This window comes from Monodelphis domestica, chromosome 1 (assembly GCF_027887165.1).
Source record: "Monodelphis domestica isolate mMonDom1 chromosome 1, mMonDom1.pri, whole genome shotgun sequence".
In the NCBI taxonomy this organism is placed as follows: domain Eukaryota; kingdom Metazoa; phylum Chordata; class Mammalia; order Didelphimorphia; family Didelphidae; genus Monodelphis; species Monodelphis domestica.
The window spans coordinates 311,246,396-311,266,210 of NC_077227.1; the positions used below are offsets into that span (position 1 = coordinate 311,246,396).

The window sequence follows — 19,815 nt, forward strand, 5'->3', positions numbered from 1 at the left end:
TACAATTGATACATAAAGTATAACCCATATCTGAGCAATGGTCCAAGGTCTTATGATGGGCAAGCCATGATTTGAAGGAGGTTTTTTTGGATTACAAAAAAGAGAGGCATTGTCCCTGAATTTAGGAAGTTTGTCTTTCTGTAGGTTAATAAAACATGTAGAATATATTTGAATAACTCTTTCAAAACTATAAAGATGCAAGGAGGGTCATTCCTATTGATGTGGTAGTTCAGAGGATACTTCAATTAATTTTCACAGGCCAACTCAAGTAAGAAGCACTTATTAAATCCTTACTATGTGTCCTTCACTGAGAATACAAATAAAAATACAATGAAGAATTGTCCCTTTCCAAAAGATATTTAAATTCTAATGGGATACAAAAACCCTTTAAAGAGATCTCAAAAGTAGAATGAGGGTGGGAACATATATGGGTTGGGAGCTGTGGCATGCAATAGATCATTGGCAGAGGAGCTTGGAATGGAAGAATGCCTGATTAGCCTTGGGCATTTTCTTTAAAATATGAAATAAAAATGAAATAAAAATATGAAAACAAATCAATAAACCAAAAGATAGAAAAGATCAGCATGTGCTTCCGGGCTGTAAGAAGTTCAGGATTAGAATTAGCCTCCAGGGTTTGGAAGCTTCTCTGTCAAAGGAAAGAACACTGGAGTCAAATGTGGAACTCTTATATAATATGATATAATATATGATACTATTGATTGGATTAGTGCCCCTACTAAAGGTTGTGGTGAAGTCTCACTAATCAAATCAGAATTACAGCCAGATTTTTTTATTTGAAAATTTGTATTTAATTAATTGGTTTAGAATATGTTTCCGTGGTTACATGATTCATGTTCTTTCCCTCCCCTTTCCCCAATCCCCTCCCATAACCAGTGAGCAATTCCACTGGATTTTATAGGTGTCATTGATCAAGACCTATTTCCATATTATTAATATTTGCCTTAGGGTGAATCTACATCCATAATCAAATCCTCAATGACCCATTTGATCAAGCAGTTGTTTTTCTTCTGTGTCTCTACTCCCACAGTTCTTCATCTGGATGTGGATAGTGTTCTTTCTCATAAGTCCCTCAGAAATTCCTTGGATCATTGCATTGCCACTACTTGAGAAGTCCATTACGTTCAATTGTACCACAGCATATCTTTCTCTGTACAATGTTCTCCTGGTTTTGCTCCTTTTACTCTGCATCAATTCCTGGAGGTTGTCTAGTTCACATGGTATTGCTCAGTTTATTATTCCTTTGAGCACAATAGTATTCCATCACCAACAGATACCACAATTTGTTCAGCCATTCCCCAATCGAAGAGCATCCCCTCATTTTCCAGTATTTTGCCATCACAAAGAGTGCAACTATGAATATTTTGGTACATGTTTTTTTTCCTTATTATCTCTTTGGGGTTTAAACCCAGGAGTGGTGTGCTACAGCCATATTTTGAAGTTCACGCACAAAAGAGAGATCAATTACTAGTTTCTTACTGTACATGATTTCCATCTTTGGTCACCTTTGCCTTTGCACAGAACTTCAACTGTATTTGTTCATTGAGGCTTTCTGAGTCAGAAAGTACCTTCTTATCACTCTAGCACTATTCATATATGTTCAGTCTGAGTTGTTTTATTCAAGTTAAGCCTCCATATGAGGGAAAAAATCTTTACAAAATTGCCTTGACATAAAATGAGAATATATATCCAGTTCCCTTCATTGGATCTTTTCCTTTGGATGTCAGATGTTCATTTCTTATATTTCTTCTAGACGATTTGAATTGTTAGCTTTTTTCCTTCATTGTGTTGGTAAAATCTGCCTCTCAGAAAATCTCTCCTTCCATGGAAAAAAGCCTTCCCATCATATCAAAGGTTTGGATAGTGAAAAACAGCTAACATAAACCCCAGAGACTTTACATTTTCCAGACTCCTAAATTCTTTAAATAAAGTTTTTTGTCTGATTTTTCCTTCCTTCATGTTCATTTTCTCCCCAGCATCTCACGATGTCAGATATCCCTCACCCTGCCCTGCTTTATCCTCCTCTATCTAGAATAGGTTGCATTTAGATTGCCTGCATTGGACTTTCCTGTTTATCACTGAGATTCATTCTTTATATTAGAAATAGCTTCCGACCTGCAACCAAATGCCTAATAAAGGCTGTATGAGATAGTGTAAAGTATGTTGATTTTGAATTAACCTCTCACCATCTCAGTTTCCTGAAATATGTAACGAGAGGATGGGACTTATTAACCCTTTAAGACCAGTTCTCTTTTTAAATTTATGATCAAATGACCTGTGCTCAAACCCGTTTTGTTCATTCATCTACAATTAATAAAATAAAAGCCATTCATTTCCTCTCCATTCCTGTTATTCTAATGCTTAAATGAAAACTCCTTTCTGTGAAGGTCTCTAATGCTCATTCCATCAGTTCTTCCTCATAATTCTTTGAATGCTCATTCTGAGACCAATTGTCTAAAAAGAACTATAAAGTTCTTGATTGTAGATTTGTGCAGGTCATAGATATTTCTTTAGTGGCAGCTCAGAATTCTACCTATAAAGGAAGATATGTTTATCTGATTGAGCTTAGCACTGTGATTCACCCATAATGGGTGCTTAATATGTTTTGATTGATTAATCAAGCAGTATAAAAAATGTAACAAGGATGTAAAATCTGTTTATAGGAAGTGAATCTCCATTCTTGGTCTGTGTTATCTGGGTAGGGAATATTAGTAGGTAATGCATTTTCTGTGATGGTTCTAGGTTTATTCCTGGTGGTTATTTGAATAGCTCCCCTGGGCACAGTTCAGATTCCCAGGTCTCCTCAGAGCAGTTTTAACCCTGATGGCAGAGAAATCCCATGTACAAGACTACAAGAAGTAGAATTAAATATATTTGAAAACTGCTGAGTTCAAAGCCTAAGAAAGAGAATTCAATCAGTGCCAGCTTGCAACTCTTTGTCCTTCCATGTTTTTTGACAGGTGAGGTCACCAAAAATACAATGGGAAACTTGGATGTTGAACCACATTCACTAAATTAAATAGGAGGAATTTTGAAACTAAGCTCTGCAATGGTAGTGAGAGTCCTATCATTCTAGGTAGCCTAGAGAAACAGGACACTGCTTACTGAGTAGTTTATCATTCACATTCCCAATTAACTCCTAAAAGCTCAGCAGGTGTATTTTGCCAGCTTCTTCATGTCTGTATGTAAATACCACTTCCTAGGAAGGCCTGCTGCTCTCCTCTGTGTTGTGACAAAACAAGTCCTCTGTTGGAGTGAACATTTACAATTGGATCTTGCCTTTTAATACTCTAATCATGGAAGAATTAGCAGCTGGAAGTCCAACCTCTCTTAAAATCCCGAGGCTTGATGATATAGTGGTCTGACAAAGGTAGAAAAATTAATGGTGGAATAGAGAAGGAGTCAGCCATCATATAAAAAATCATACCTGTAGTATTGGTCACCATCATCTCAGGAATACATTTTTCTTTAATGGCAGTGCCTGGAATGTTCCTTTGGAAATTTTCCTTTCGGAAATACTTTAACGGCCATCCAGGGCTTTCATGGTAATTTCATTTTGAACATTCCCTTAGTGGTATTTGGTGAAGGTAATTCTAATGGCAATCCTAAATTTGCATTCAATTAATCATCCCCAGAGTTTCACTGTCCCTTAGGACCAAATAAATAATAGAAGAGAGAGAGCAATGATCAAGAATTTGGGGCCCAAACAGACTGAAGCTGAAACACCACATAATTAATTTTCCTCTCCTCGACAGAGAAAAGAGAGAAGCCTCAGGACACCAAGGAAAAGCCAGTGCTTCCAAGACTAAGGGGTGTGAGAGATAATGGATTAAGGTGCACAGGACATTTGGGATACATCCCAATATCTCCTATTTAGTAGTTTATTACTTTAAAGGACTATTCTTGCTTCCTAGGTGCTGACCCCTTGTTTCTTATACTTTTTATGAATTCCCTTTTCTTAGTTCATTCAAATACTTCAATTGTGACTTTATCAGCTTTCATGGATTTAGTTACCATCTCTAATCTGATGACTCCCAAATCTATGTTTCCTTTCCCAATCTCTGTGCTGACTTCTAATCTGGCATCTCCAACACTGCCTCAGGTATCTTGACTTGGATGCCAGGCAAATGTTTTAAACATGATATAGCCAAGACAAAACTCATCAGCTTGCCCTCTGACCATCCCACCTTTGTCTGATCTTTCTTATTAGACATCACACTCTCCTCTGTCTCAGGCTTGCAACCTAAGGATTTTTCTCTATTCTTTATTATCTCTTGCTACCCAAACCTACATTGTTACCAAAATGGGTCAATTTCACCTTTGCACTTCTCTCCTCTGACTCTGCTACCCCTCTTGTACTGGACCTCATCTCCATGCAGAAATTATTGCAAAGCTTTTTGGGGAGTTGGCCTACCTCAAGTCTCTGCCCATTTCAATCCATCCTACCTTCAGTCATGTTAACCCATACTCAGTAAGCTCCAGTGGCTTCTTATTGCCCCCAGCATAAAATATAAAATACTCTGTCTGAAATTCAAAGCCCTCATAATCTAGCCTGCTTCTACATGTCTAGTTATCTTTCACCTTATTCCCATATATATAATCTTTGATTCAATGACACTTGCCTCCTGCCTGTTTTTTTTTAACCAAAACACTCCATCTTTCAGCTCCAAATATTCTCTATGTTCTTCTTCCATAACAAGAAATATCTCCATCTTCTGTTCCAACTCCTGACTACCTAGTTTTCTTTAAAGCCCAATAAAATTCCATCTTCTTCAGAAAACCTCCCCTAAAACATTCTTATTCCTGTGCCTCCCTTGTTATTTTCCTATTCATCTTCATCTTGTTCATATTTTTGTTTAAATCTTCTCTCTTCTATTGAATTATAAATCCCCCTGAGGCCAAATGCTGACTTTTGTTTGTTTGTTTTTAATCCTGGGTGCCCATCATAGTATTTAGGAACATGATTGAACATGATAGATGTTTGATATGTTTACTGATTTATTAATTGTTATGTATACCCACTAATTGCCATATTCAAGGAATACTGCTCATTTTCCCCAAGTACAGCTCTCAGTGGTGTGTTTGGAAATGCAAAATTAGCCTCTATCCTTACCTCTGAATTACCTTATCAGGAGATCTGGTAGCTACTTATCAATATGACACAAAGTATCTTTAGTATATAGAGGCCCGAACCAGCACTGTCCAAATAGACCTTCTGAATATGGTGGATAAAAAAATTAAAAAAAAACAATAGTTGCATCAAGATGAGAGTCACTAATGTTAACACACTATCAGAGAGACTTAAATTTATCAAATGAGGCAATTAATTTTTTGTTTATTCAAATATATTGTTTATTCTTGTCACCTTTTCTCAGGAATTTTTAATGACAGTATTCTGCAGAGGGTACATAGAGTGGGTGAGGTCTTTACTGATTACAGAAAATCAAAAATTTCTGGTATTCTGATTCATTCCTAGTGAATAATTTCACAACAAAGTCCTCACAAGGTCACAAGGGAATACATTGACAAACTTATTCAATTCACTTGAGGTTCAATTCAGGGCCAAAAATATGGCTCAAAAAATTTATTGCATCTGCCAAGCTTTTAAGAAGGACATTGATGAAATTCAAGTATTAATTGTGTTTGGTGTGAAGACATACCAAAATCTCCATTGGCATTTCTGTAACAAGGCACCTGGGCATATGTCCAGAAGCCTGAAGTCTAGAAGACCTTGAGAACCCTAAATTACTCCAGGAGTTTATATATTCCTGAAATGATCACCTATTTCTCGAGATTAGTAGCATAGGACTATTTATCAGCCTTTTTCACTTCCCCCTTCCTACCTACAGCTAAAATCTTTTTGATTCTAAAATCTAATCCCACTATATTGCGCCCACCCATTCATCTAGTTAACAGTCTTGTTAATAGAAGCCTAGAAGAGTTCCAAGGTCTTCATCCATTTGGGACCTGATTCCTCAACATCTTTACCTTCATGAATCAATTTATCTTTTAAAGTTTATTTAAAGGTAAAGTATTGTTTGACCTAAGGTGAATTTTTGGAAGTCATAAAAGTATTTCACAATTTATTGATTTTTTATCAAGGTTTTCTCCTTATCTATACCTTCTCTTTCAAAAATCAGTATAAATACTTATTAGGTCAAAAGACATTCTCTGAAATGAGGAATAATAGTCTTGTGCAGATAGAGTACTAGTCAAGAAACTTTTACCTTACCAGTTGTCATCCAAATGGTCATGCTTCCAAGATAAAAATCTTTTTGCTTCTTTAGTTTGTGATAAAAGACGAGTTACAAAATAGTCAAATCTCCAGTTTGGCACTGACAGTTTGGCTCCATCAGTAAACCTCCTGCACAAGAGGCAGCCCTGGCCTCATCATTCTCTTTTAGTGTGACTCCATCTCTCTATTAGTATTCTGAGGATAATTTATCATCTTGTACCTGATTCAGGGTTCCTTCTGGAATGCATCACCAATCAGGAAAAAAAAAACATTGAGTGTCATAGTCTGTTTCATGCTCCATTTGCCAAAATGCCTCATGATCCTAACAATATTCACTGGGCAAGTCACTGATAGAAACAGCAAATGATTGATATAGGTTGTCATTTTTCACTTTTCTAAAGCAAAGAGTTTGTCCAGAGATTCCCATCTGTATCCTGATGATAAATATGTATACCTTTTTTCTAGTTTTAAATAATTCTATGTTGAAAGCTTACCTCTTGTAATTAAGTGCAATTTAGTATTATTGATTTAAACTTGTTGTTCTTTCTGGGAATATGTTTGCCTGCTTTTAAACTTTTAGGTGAAAGTAAAGAGATGTCAGGATTTGCTGAAAGGTAATGTTTCCTCAAGTCTCTCAGCAGATGAAGCTGCAATTCTTTTAAATCAATCCAGATCCACTAATCGAGTATTCTCTTTCAGGTGACACATGTACCATGGCTGACTACAACCGTCTAAAGCACATCCTCCTAGATCTACAAGCTCGCCGCCACTCTCAGAACAGCATCCTTGTTCCAGATTCATCCTCCCAGAAGCATTTCCTTGTGGAATCTCTGTTTAAGCACTTAGATTATAATAGCAATGGATATCTCAGCAGCTCTGAACTGACTCAGGTCAGTATATTGTTTAGGTTGGGAAGGCAATTGAATTTTAAAGGGAATAACAATTTTTACTCAATGTGGAAATTAAACATAACAGAGTTGAATTCTTCTGTGAATGGTAAATATTGACTATCTGTCTTATTAGTGTTAAACAGATATAGAAATCTCTCTTGGAAGAGGTGTTCCTTCTATTTTTGCTCCCAGATATTGGCAATCCTTCATTTAGATCAGTTCAAAATATTATAAGGGACAAAATTGTTTCTGTTGCTTCATTCTAACAACTACCCACAGTTCTTATTTGCAAACATACTCTAAAGCCTTCTATTCTAGCTAGCAAAATACATAGTTCAGAGTGGTTCTCAAGTGTTTTAATTAGAAAATGAACTTCTTTTCTTCCTCAAGTCCTTGCCTACTTGTGGAAATAATCCTAGAATAAATAATAGTTCCTTCTTCTCCACTTTGTACTTATTGACAGGTACTTTGTCAGAGAAGTCAAATGTGATAAACTACAGACTTTTACCTTTAATTACCAATTCCTGACCTTTTGAATTCACCATGGTAGTAGTACTAGAGACAGCAAAGCAAAGAAGAATAAAATGACCTTCCTTAGTGCAGAGATTAAGCTATTTCTGAATTTATTTTGATAGTATGCATAGTACAATGGAAATATCACTCCATGTGGACAAGAGAACTCTGTCTCTGTCACAATTTCAATATGTTATCCTCTTGTACTTTAATTTCTTTCTTGATATGATCACAAGATCATACATGCAGAACTGGATCAGACCTTAAAGTTCTTTAAATCCAATCCCTTTTTAAATAGAGGAAGAAACTAAGTCACAGAGAAATTTAAATTAGAATAATAATAGTAACTAATAGTTAATATTCCTATAGAGCTTATTAGATTCCTAGTGCTATTCTAATATCTTTAGAATTATTATATAATTTGATCCACACTAGAAACCTGGGAGGTAGGTATTTTTTGGTTGTTCTTCAATCATTCAGTTATTCAGACTCTTCATGACAGCTCAGACCAAAGCATAGCAGGCCCTTGTATCCTCCATTATCTAATGAAGTCTGTCCAAACTGATGTTCACTGCTTCCATAACACTGTCTATCCATCTTACTTTCTGCCATTCCCTTCTCTTTTTGCCTTCAATCTTTCCCAACATAAGGGTCTTTTCCAATAAGTAATGTGTTTTCTTTAACTGGCCAAAATATTTTAACCTTCAGATTAAATTTGTTCTTCCAATGAAAAGTCTGAATTAATTTATTTCTGAATTGATTGACAGATTTGATCTCCTTCTTGCCCAAGGAATTCTGAAAAGTCTTCTCCAGCCCCATAATTCAAAAGGAAAGAGTCTGGGGTACTCAGGTTTCTTTTTATTCCAACTCTTAGAGTCATCCATTTACTTTTTTTAGAAACCATAGCTTTGACAACATGGACTTTTGCTGGCAGAGTGATGTCTTTTCTTTTTAGTATACTCTATTTGCCACAGATTTCCTTTCAATATTAGGTGATACTATTATCCCTAATTTTTAGTTGAGAAAACTGAGGCAAATAGTGATTAAGTAGTTTTCCCATAGTAAGTATGTATCTGAAGTCATTTCTTAACTCGGAAGTATTATCTACTGTGCCCCATTGCTGCCCCAAAGCAAAACATCTAATAGGTTTCTAAAGTAGAACTTGATCATTATTCATTCTGTCTCCCAAGTTCATTGCCCTATCCATTATATCATACTTTTTTTAGCATCAGCAAAAAAACCTTTCAGTCAATTCGTACGATTCCAAATATTTCTTAGAGAAGCCCAAAGATGGAAGTCCACTTTCCCAAAATTACAGAGGTAGTGAGTGGCAGCATAGAGATACTAATCCTGGACTTCTTATTCTAAACCCAAAGTTCTTCCAATGAAATTTTTCAGTTGAATTATCTGTTGGGTCCACGCCTTATATTCTCTGATCCTGCCTCTATGCTACATGCTTACTTTCAGCAAAAAGTCAAGCAAAAAATATTTGTAGAACAGTTATGTCTTAAAAAAATGTTACTAAGTGTCCTTAAACACTCATTGACATTTTAAATCTGTGTGCAGTAGATTCCCATCCTAAAATAGGTGCTCACAATTGTGTCCCAATTGGCATGTTCCTGCAATGTCACATTGATTATCTCATCTGATTCCCACAATGAGACAGCATTGTTCCTTATTTGCCTTTTTTTTACAAATTGGGAATGTAAGGCACCAGAGAGGGAAAGTGACTGGTCAGAGGTCTTTGAAGTTTCTTGAATCTCAAGCATATTCTTTTTTATGGGAAACATGAGTAAAATTCTTTGGGCTAAAAAAGAATCTCAATTTGTACATTATTTTAGATTAATAAGAAAAAAAGAATTTTCTTATTTCCATTCAGAGTTAAGAATTACTACAAATTTCATAAAGATATACAGGTTGCTTTTTGCTCAAAGAATTCTTGCCCTAAGAATTGTAATCCCAGTAAAGTCAGATTTCACTTCCATAAAAAGAGATGCCTTCATTGAGCTGCTCATCCTCTGAAATCAAAGAAATTTTCTCCTTGTGAAAAGAAGATTTCATTCATGAGTGTGGCCATTGGACTATTTATTTCCTCTTTAAATGTAACACATTTAAAGCTCCATTTATAAATCTCTAGAATATAATGCAACTAAATTATACTATACCAATTTGATTTTCTCTTGATAATAAATCAAATGACCCAGTAAAAATGTGTCAGTCTTATGAATAGTAAATCAGTTATCAATAAATATATATTTCCTTCTCTCCAAGATTAATCTTGGAACTTATGATTGATTTCACTTTCAATGAAACCTTTTTACTTAACTGCATGAAATTTTGTTCATTGACTTACTTTCTCTACTTCTATTACTTTAAATAGACTTTAAGTAATTTGTCAAGATGAGAATGATAAGCACATAAAAATTACCCCATATCCTATACAAAATTATTGTTTTTACTTAATTCTTTTTTACATAATTCTTCCAGGTAAACCTTTTCCTTATGTTTCCTATCCAGTTTCAGGGCTTGTGGTTTACACAATAGGCTCGTTTTCCAGGAATTCTTTCCAAATTCTTTTCTTATTTTGTCATTTTACAAAGGCCTGAAATTCACCAAGGAATTAGGTTTTTTTTCCCTATTCTTCTCACGCATTTATGTGTTCTTAGAGTCAGAGCAGCAAAATATGTCTAAAGTTCATCTATTCTCTAATGCTAAAAATCAACATAAATACCTTGAGAACAGAAAAAAGACTCTTTATCTGGCCTGCCAGTAAGGAACATGAATAGCAGGCGCAATCCTCTAATTCCCCTTGCTCATCTGAATCCCCAGTCCCTTGGTAATTTAGAACTAAGGTCACATAGATTGACAAGTGTGGTTACTTAGCTCATTGTCACCTATTTCACAGTCTTAATGTGATTCCTTTGAAGAGAGGACCAACTCAAACCCATCAGACAGTGACAGACCTAGAATGAACTAATGGATTTTATCTAGTTAACTCCCCCTAGTAGTCCAGCCTTCTAGTATATCTATCTGATGACATTTAACTAGTAACTGTCCAGTGATGGGTGATTCTTAAAATTATAAGGAATCATGGTAGTTTAGTTACTCTTTTGGCTTAAATTTTACTCTGTACTAGCCCCAGTATCACTTCTGTTATGTCTAAGGTATCTACATATTATCTATTGAGTATAAAGTACAGGATTTGAAATCAAACAGGTTTTAATAAAATTGTGCCTCAGATATTTACAAAGTATGTTTGTTTTTCTTCATCTGCAAAATAAAAATAATAATAGTCCCTAACTTAAAAGTTTATTGTGATGGTCAAATGAAATACATAAAACATTATGAAAACCTAAATCCTTGGTATTTTTCTTTATTGTATCTCTCCATATTATTTCCAAAGATATCTTTAATTTTTTAAAAATACATTGATACAGAGACATCTAGGTGAGTCAGTGGATAGAGAGGCAAGCCTGGAAAGATGACATCCTGGGTTCAAATCTGACCTCAGACACTTGCTATCTATGTGACACTGAGCACATCACTTAACTCTCATTTAGCCCTTTGGCCCTTTGGACTATGTACCATGACAGTCTTTGTATCACCAGATTTATAACTGAAAATGAGACAGAAAACCTCTATTAGAACATTTTTCTTTTACAGTGCTGGAAGATGAGCCCCAGAGCATTGTCAAGGCTTGTCCAAGGTCAAACAGATAGTAGAGCCAGAATTTGAATTCTCATATAATAGAAAATCTGGTGTAAAAATTTCTGTGGTACAGTAGCAAAAATCTCCATCCTACTTCTACCTCAGTAGTATTCGTTTTGTTCTTATAAAGAACTGTTTTATTTTTCCTATTCATGAATAATTAAATAAAAGAAAATGAAAAACCTTCAAAATATGCATATTAAATGTAATAATATTCCAACATTGGCCACGTCTCAAAATGTTTCTTCATAAGTTCATGACCTCTCTGGCGTGAAACAAGAATCTTCATCATATGCTTCATCTTTCATCTTCAACAATGGGCATTCACTTAAATTTCAAGTGAAATTACACACACACACACACACACACACACACACACACACACATACACAGGAAAATGGTTATAATATGTGTAGTAAGATTATGATGAATTAAAAAATATCAAGCATTAAAGAAAGGATTTGCTCTGATAAGAACTCTGGATATGTGATTCTTTCAATAAATATTTATTAAGTTTCCACTATCTTCCCATCCAGCTATGGTTTGGATTTTTATCTCCCTGTGCTTGTGTGAGGAAAGTACAGAATTATTTAATCTATTGATTCTGCCCTCTTGGAGAAAACTTTTACAACGTGATATATTCTAGTTGGAGGAGATGACCAAAAGCCAGATGGTTATAATTCATTGTATGTTAAAAACATCATAAACAACAACTACCCTTAGTATTATGGAAGAAAAAAAGAGGTATTTCTTCTTCCGTGACAATGAAATGGGTAAGGGATATACATGATGCCACTGAAAACGTTTGACACCTTCCAAGTTCATAAATGCAAGTGATCTTCATCCTATCTCTAATATGTTATATTATATTGCCTGGTATAAATGTTTTTGGGGTAGAAGGATGATTTTTTTATTTAACTTTTGTTTCTGAAATTATGTTTCTCAAATATGTATTATGTGAGAGTAGAATGAAAAACCTCTTTGGACTCTGGGACTTCAGAGTTTAATTTTTGCACTTCTAACAAAATGTCTGGTTTGGGTCAAATTTTTATCTCTGGAAATGTTCCTCCTATGTAACCTGATCCTAGACTTACTTCTCTTCTGACATAATAGAATCATAAAGCTTTCTAAGTGTCTCCTCTGAGAGTTCCCTGAAATACTTATGAGTAAGGGCTTTGACATGTCTGCTATTTTGTCGACAGATTTTCTGAGTGTAATGTTACTTTTCTCGGTTCAATATTCAATCCCCTTCTCTGTTTATGATGTTTTTCTGATGTTCCTTTTTACTCTGAGATTTACTCTGAGATTTTACTCTAAGAAACCTTTCTACCTTTGTCTTCTGTTTCTAATAGCTTATGAAGGAGGGATCACTGGAAAATGATTTTCTTGTTTGTTCACTGGAAGATCTACTCCGTTTTGATGATTACAACAATGATGGTTCCCTCAGTTTGCAGGAGTTCTATACCACCTTCCGTAAGTCAGACACTACTCTGGGGGAGGGGGGAAGGGTGTCATCAAAGCGAATGATAAATTATTATTATCCCTTCCCTACAGCACCAACCACATCTTTCCCAAATGCAGTCAGTTGTGCTTAATATCTTCCTTTGTGGCCTAGTGATTATTCTTTTTATTTAAAATTCATAAAAGTTGCTGAATTGAATTTTCAGATGGGAAAATCTTCATTAATATCTCTATATTAGAGAACAGTCTGATATGATTCGTTGTACCCCGAACTGTTGTTGGCTGTAAGTTCTTATTTGTGGTTTTATTTTTTTTGTTTGTTTCTTAATGTTTTCCATAGAATGACTATAGCGAGTTTACCATGACATCCAGAAAAAGTTATTGTTGTCTCTTTCATGCAATTCACTGGAATTGCATTCATTTTGTGAATGAGGAATACTTGTGATGTAAAACCATGGGAAGGTGCATTACTTGCAGATGTATTTAGCTTTCTATTAAGAGACATGAAAAAGCACTTGAATGTGCTCTAAGCCTAAGGTAGGAATTCCCAAATAAGATGAGTGAGTTTATTTTGGATTTAAGGATATATTTAGTTGTTAAAATCTTAAGAAATATTACATTTTGACAGAAACTTTGGACAAAGAATCAAAGGATAAATTAGTGGAATGATTCCTATTACATCCACATCACTAAATATGAAACTTTGATGTTTCATATGAGGCAAATTTTTATTTATTTGAACCAAATATAACATTTAGTGTCACACCTTACCTTTCTCAGCATTCTCGTTTATCTGCTTCTTACTCTGACTCTGATAGTTTCTCTTGCAAAAAGAAAAAAAAATGTTGTTTTCATTCTGAGCCATTATCTTTCTGATCATTCAGAATGAGACTGGTAAGGATTGTGAAAGAATGAATGCTAACAATAAACTATAGCAGAAAATCAAAATTGTAATTACCTGAAATAAACAAAACAGAAACCAATATCATTCTTTTTCTGAAACAGGAATCAGATCATGGTCTGTCTTTATGAATCTTTGAGTATGTAGGAATTTTATAAATGCTTGTGAAAGAACTCTGTGTAGTTAATAAAAGGCCAAGCATGATGGATTAAGGAAGACTTGGGTTTAAATCCTCCCTTTCACATATGATATTTATACTATCATAATCAAGATCCCTTAACTCTAGGCAATTCTTTCCAACTATTAATTACAAATGAGTTTCCAATCTGAACTGACTGATAGAATCCCCATATTTATTGTCAATTCTATATATGTTTGAATTCTATATATGTTCATAGTTTGAAGTAAAAAATCCAAATGCTTTTGTGGAGATAATTTTTTTTCAAGTAGGTACTAGAACAATAAGCCTCTCTCTTACTTGTTCCTCACTTTCCAGTATTCACATTATATCTTATCTGTATCTATCTGTATATACCTCCAAAGAGAGTGTCAGTGGACTCAGATTTACAGACACGAAGAATCTTTTTTTCCCTTCCTTGCTTTTCTTTTTTGTTGTTGTTGTTTTATCTAATGCAGAAATGTGTTTTGTAATATTTCACATATGTAATAGGTGTGGCATTTACTGCTTCTCAATGAATGGAGCAAGCTGATAAGGGAGTGAGAGAAATTGGAACTGAAAAGAAAAAAATTTCAAAAATAGAATAGAAATACTAAATTATATATCTTTTTTCCTAATAGCTCCCATTAAGAATATTGAAAGATATACTTCATCATCTGTTATCCAAGACTAATATTGGTTATTATAATCAGATCTACTTTATTATATAGTGTTGTAATCAATATTAATGTACTTATGGTATATGTTGCTTTTCTGTTCTCTTTAGCTCACACTTCATCAGTTCACATATAGGCCTTATTGAAATTCATAGTCATTGATCTCATTTCTTCTTATGACTTGAAGATGTCCTAATACATGTATATATTGCAATTTTTAGTCATTCTATAAATATATAGTTACAATGTTTTTTTTCAATAAATGTACTTTGCCATGCTTTTCATCAGTTGGACCTTTCTATTTTTTTAATTTATGATGTCTGGGTAAAGAAGTATTAATTAAGATCAATAATAAAATAAAATTAATAGAGAAGGAATTCAGAATGTTTTCCTTACCTATACTTGTATTTACTATATCGGGATTCTATCTTAAATGTTCTCATAATGGTGACCTCTCAAGAAAGCATCATTCAGAACTAACTAAATCAAAATATCTCTGCCAAGGAGACCTTCAGATTTTCCCATTAACATTTCTCAATAAGACTTTCCTGTCATAAACTATAGTGTCACCAAAAAGGTCAAGAAGAAACAGAATGCATGCCTTCCCTTTGCAGCAGTCACAGTTGACTGTGAATTGAAAATAAAAATAACTGAAAATCAAATAATTGAAACTCAGGTGAAAATCAAATGAAAATCCATTGTAATGGAAAAGTTTTGTGCCATAAGAAAAGATAAAGAAGATGATCACAAAAAAAGAAAACTAGACTTACATGCAGTGATACAAAGTAAAGTGAACAGAACCAGAACGCCAGAACGCTGTACCCAGTAACAATACTCAAATGTTTATTAAGTTTCTAATAAATTTCAGACACCATGCTTAGCAGTTCTGAGTAAAAAGAAAAGTATTAAACTAAATTTGTTTTTTTACTTTATATTTTTTTTAAATAGAGGAAGAAAGGAATGAAATAAGGAAGGGGCAAGAAGAAAACAAAGAGGGATAGATGGAGGGATAGAGGAATGGATGGATGAAAGAATGAATGGATATCCGGATGGATGAATAAATAGACGATATAAATGACTATCATCTTCAAAGGACTTTAAAAATATTGTCTGATTTGTCCCTCATGTCATTCCTTTGGGTAGGTGTTAATAATTTAATATTGGGGAAATTGAGACAAATGTTTACTTGACTTAGCTCTGGTCACACTGCTAGTAAGTTTCTGAAGCCATACCAGAGCTGAGATTGTCCTGAGTTTTCTCCAATATAACCCCTTCCAAGAATAGTTGAATGTGTAAACCTCAATAATAATTTGAAAATTTGCAATAATTTGATATTAGAATAATGTCATTTTTAAAGCATAATATGTTAGTCAGATCTTTCCTAGAACTTCTTTTGAACTAAGTAACCATATCATTTGTCATATCCTGACCCTACTAATAAATGTATAATACCTTTGGAAATCATATAAATTACAAAAGCTGTAAAATGAATTAACTGAGCTGTAATGGTCTGAAGTGCAGTTCAATCAAGGACATGGGTCAAAGGATTTCAAAGTCACAGGATTTTCAAATTCCATTCTCATAACTCTGTAAATTGATTTATGTTTTGTACATTTTAAACAGGTGACTGAAATGAGTTTTATATGTACACCTCAGCAATCAATGTGCATTTTTAAAATTTTACTATTACTCATATGACCATTTAAAATATTTTAGAGACAATTTTTAGATTTTTACTTCCAAAAATGGAATCAACCATCTGTCTGGAAAATGGGAAATATTTTATATTTTCCAATACCCATTTTACTTGAATAGTAATCCTAAAGCATAATATGTTATTCTTTGTGGCTTAGCAATTTGGGAGATCCATAAAATGGAATAAAACTTTCAAAGTCTTAGTATTAAAAACTATTTTCTGCGGCTAGGTTATGTATGTGTAATTTTTTTAAAAACCTATCCTCACATGATTGCATTATATGTGAGACAGAGTTGCGCAATGTTCTTCATAGTTTTGAACTGCTTCTGAATTCTATATTAATTAATAGCAATGTTCTGTTTTCATTTGCTAGGAATCCTGCAATCATTCTAAGTACAATGATTTCCTGGATCTGCTACTATCACTCTGCATCAATTCCTGGAGGTCATTCCAGTTCACATAGAAATCCTCCAGTTTATCATTCCTTTCAGCACAATAGTATTCCATCACCATCTGATACCACAATTTGTTTAGCCATTCCCCAATTAACAGACAGCCCCTTATTTTCCATTTTTTTGCCACCACAAAGAGCATAGCAGCTATAAATATTTTTGTACAAGTATTTTCCTTGTTATCTCTTTCCAGTACAAACCTAATAGTGGAATGACTGGATCAAAGAGTAGGCAGTCTTATAGCCCTTTGGGCATAGTTCCAAATTGCCCTCCAGAGTGGTTGGATCAATTCACAAATTCTACCAGCAGTGGATTAGTATCCCAATTTTGCCACATCCCCTCCAACATTTATCACTTTCCTTTGCTGCCATATTAGCCAGGCGGCTAGATAGGAGGTGGCAGCTCAGAGTTGTTTTGATTTGCATTTTTCTAATCAGGAGGGATTTAGAACACTTTTTCATGTGCTTATTGATAATTTTGATTTCTTCATGTGAAAACTGCTTCTTCATGTCCCTTGACCATTTTTTGATTGGAGAATGGATTGATTTTTTGTAAATTTGACATAGTTCTTTATATAGTTGATAAATTAAAACTTTGTCAGAGTTTTGCTATAAAAATGTTCTACTAGTTAAATGCTTTCCTTCCAACTTTGGTTGCATTTGGTTTATTTTTTAATTTATTTAACTAATTAATTTAGAATATTTTTCCATGGTTACATGATTCATATTTTTTCCTCCCCTAGACCACCCACCTCCCATGAGGTGAGATCACCACTAGCATGATCACTTAGAGTTTACATCCCAAATCATAGCCCCATCAACCCATGTGATCAAGCAGTTGTTTTTCTTCTATATTTCTACTACTACAGTTCTTTCTCTGGATGTGGATAGTGTTCTTTTTCATGAGTCCCTCAGAATTGTCCTGGATTATTGCATTGCTGCTGGTAGAGATGTTCATTACATTTGATTGTGCCACAGTGTATCTGTTTCTATGTATAAGATTCTCCTGGTTCTGCTTCTTTTGCTCTGCATCACTTCCTGGAGGTTGTTCCAGTTCACATGGAATTCCTCCAGTTCATTATTCCTTTGAGCACAATAGTATTCCATCACCAACAGATACCACAATTTATTCAGTCATTCCCCAATTAAAGGGCATCCCCTCATTTTCCAATTTTGCCACCACAAAGAGTGCAGCTATAAAGATTTTTGTACAAATCTTTTTCCTTATAATCTCTTTCAGGTACAGTGAAATGACTGGATCAAAGGGTAGGCAATCTTTTAGCACCCTTTGGGCATAGTTCCAAATTGCTATTGCATTAGGTTTTTTATACAAAACCTTTTAAATTTGATATAATCAAAGTCATTCATTTTACACTTTACAATGTTCCCTATTTCTTGCTCATTCTTAAATGCCTTCCTTTCCCACAGATCTGACAGGTATACTATTCTATGTTCACCTAAGTTATGTATAATTTCACTTTTTATATGTAAGTCATTTACCCATTTTGAATTTATCTTGACATAGTGTGTAAAATGTTGATCTAAACCTAATTTTCCCCATATTGTTTTCCAATTTCCCCTGCAGTTTTTGTCAGATAGTGAGTTCTTGTCCCAAAAGCTAGGATCTTTGGGTTTATTGAACACTGTCTTGCTGAGGTCGTTTTTCCCCAGTCTATTCCATTGATCCATCCTTCTGTCTCTTGGCCAGTACCATATTGTTTTGATGGCCACTGCTTTATAGTACAGTTTAAGATCTGGTACTGATAGGCCCTCATCCTTCACATTTTTTTCATTATTTCCCTTGATATTCACATTTTTTTGTTCTTCCAGATGTACTTTATCATAATTTTTTTAATTCTATAAAAAAGTTTTTTGGTGGTTTGATAGGTATGGCACTGAATCAATAGATTAATTGGATAGGATTGTCATTTTTATTATATTAGCTCTTCCTATCCATGAACAATTACTATTTTTCCAATTATTTATATCTAGTTTTAATTGTGTCAAAAGTATTTTGTAGTTGTGTTAGCAAATTCATAAATTTTGTAGTTGTGTTAGCAAATTCATAGCAGATTCATAAATATTTCATATTTTCTAGAGTGATTTTAAATGGAGTTTCTCTTTCTAACTCCTGCTGCTGAGTTTTGTTGGAAAAATGTAGAAATGATGATAATTTGTGTGGTTTTATATCTTGTACTCTGCAACTTTGCTAAAGTTGTTAATTAATTACACTAGCCTTTTAGTTGATTTCTAGAATTCTTTAACCATATCCTCTTCAAAGAGTGATGGTTTAGTTTCCTCGTTGCCTACTTTAATCCCTTCAATTTCTTTTTCTTCCCTAATAGCTACTGCTAGTGTTTCTAGTACAATGTTAAATAATAGAAATGATAATGGGCATCCTTGCTTCACTCCTGATCTTATTGGGAAGGATTCTAATCTGTCCCAATTTCAGATGATACTTGTTGATGGTTTTAAATATGTATTGTTTATTATTTTGAAGAAGAGCCCTTTTATTCTTATACTTGCTAGTGTTTTCAATAGGAATGGATATTGTATTTTGTCATAGGCTTTTTCTGCATCTATTGAGATAGTAATGTGATTTCTATTGGTTTGGTTATTGATATGGTCAATTATGAGGGTGGTTTTCTTAATATTAAACTATCCTTGCATTCCTGGTATAAATCCTACTTGGTCATAATGGATAATTCCTGTGATCATTTGCTGAAATCTTTTTGCTAGTAGTCTATTTAATATTTTTGCATCTATGTTCATTAAGGAGATTGGTTTGTAGTTTTCTTTCTCTGTTTTTGGTCTGCCTGGCTTTGGAATCAGTGCCATATTTGTGCCATAAAAGGAATTTGGTAAAACTCCTTCTTTGCTTATTTTGCCAAATAATTTGTATAGTATTGGGGTTATTCCTTAAAAGTTTGATGGAATTCACTCATGAATACATCAGCCCCTGGGGATTTTTTCTTAGGAAGTTTCTTGATGGTTTGTTCAGTTTCTTTTTCCTGGAATGGAATTATTTAAGTATTCTATTTCCTCTTTTGTTAATCTAGGCAATTTATATTTTTGTAAATATTCACTCATTTCAGCTAGATTGTCATA

General features: G+C 34.0%; 1 protein-coding gene across 1 annotated transcript in view; it reads left to right on the top strand.

The window, feature by feature from the left end:
- Positions 1 to 19,815, top strand: part of FSTL4 (follistatin like 4) — an 857,042-nt gene that overhangs the window by 523,725 nt on the left and 313,502 nt on the right. The window contains exons 5-6 of the mRNA XM_007473404.3: positions 6,953 to 7,143; positions 12,717 to 12,837. Of these exons, the coding sequence (XP_007473466.2) occupies positions 6,953 to 7,143; positions 12,717 to 12,837 (312 nt within the window). The remainder of the gene's footprint in view (positions 1 to 6,952; positions 7,144 to 12,716; positions 12,838 to 19,815) is intronic.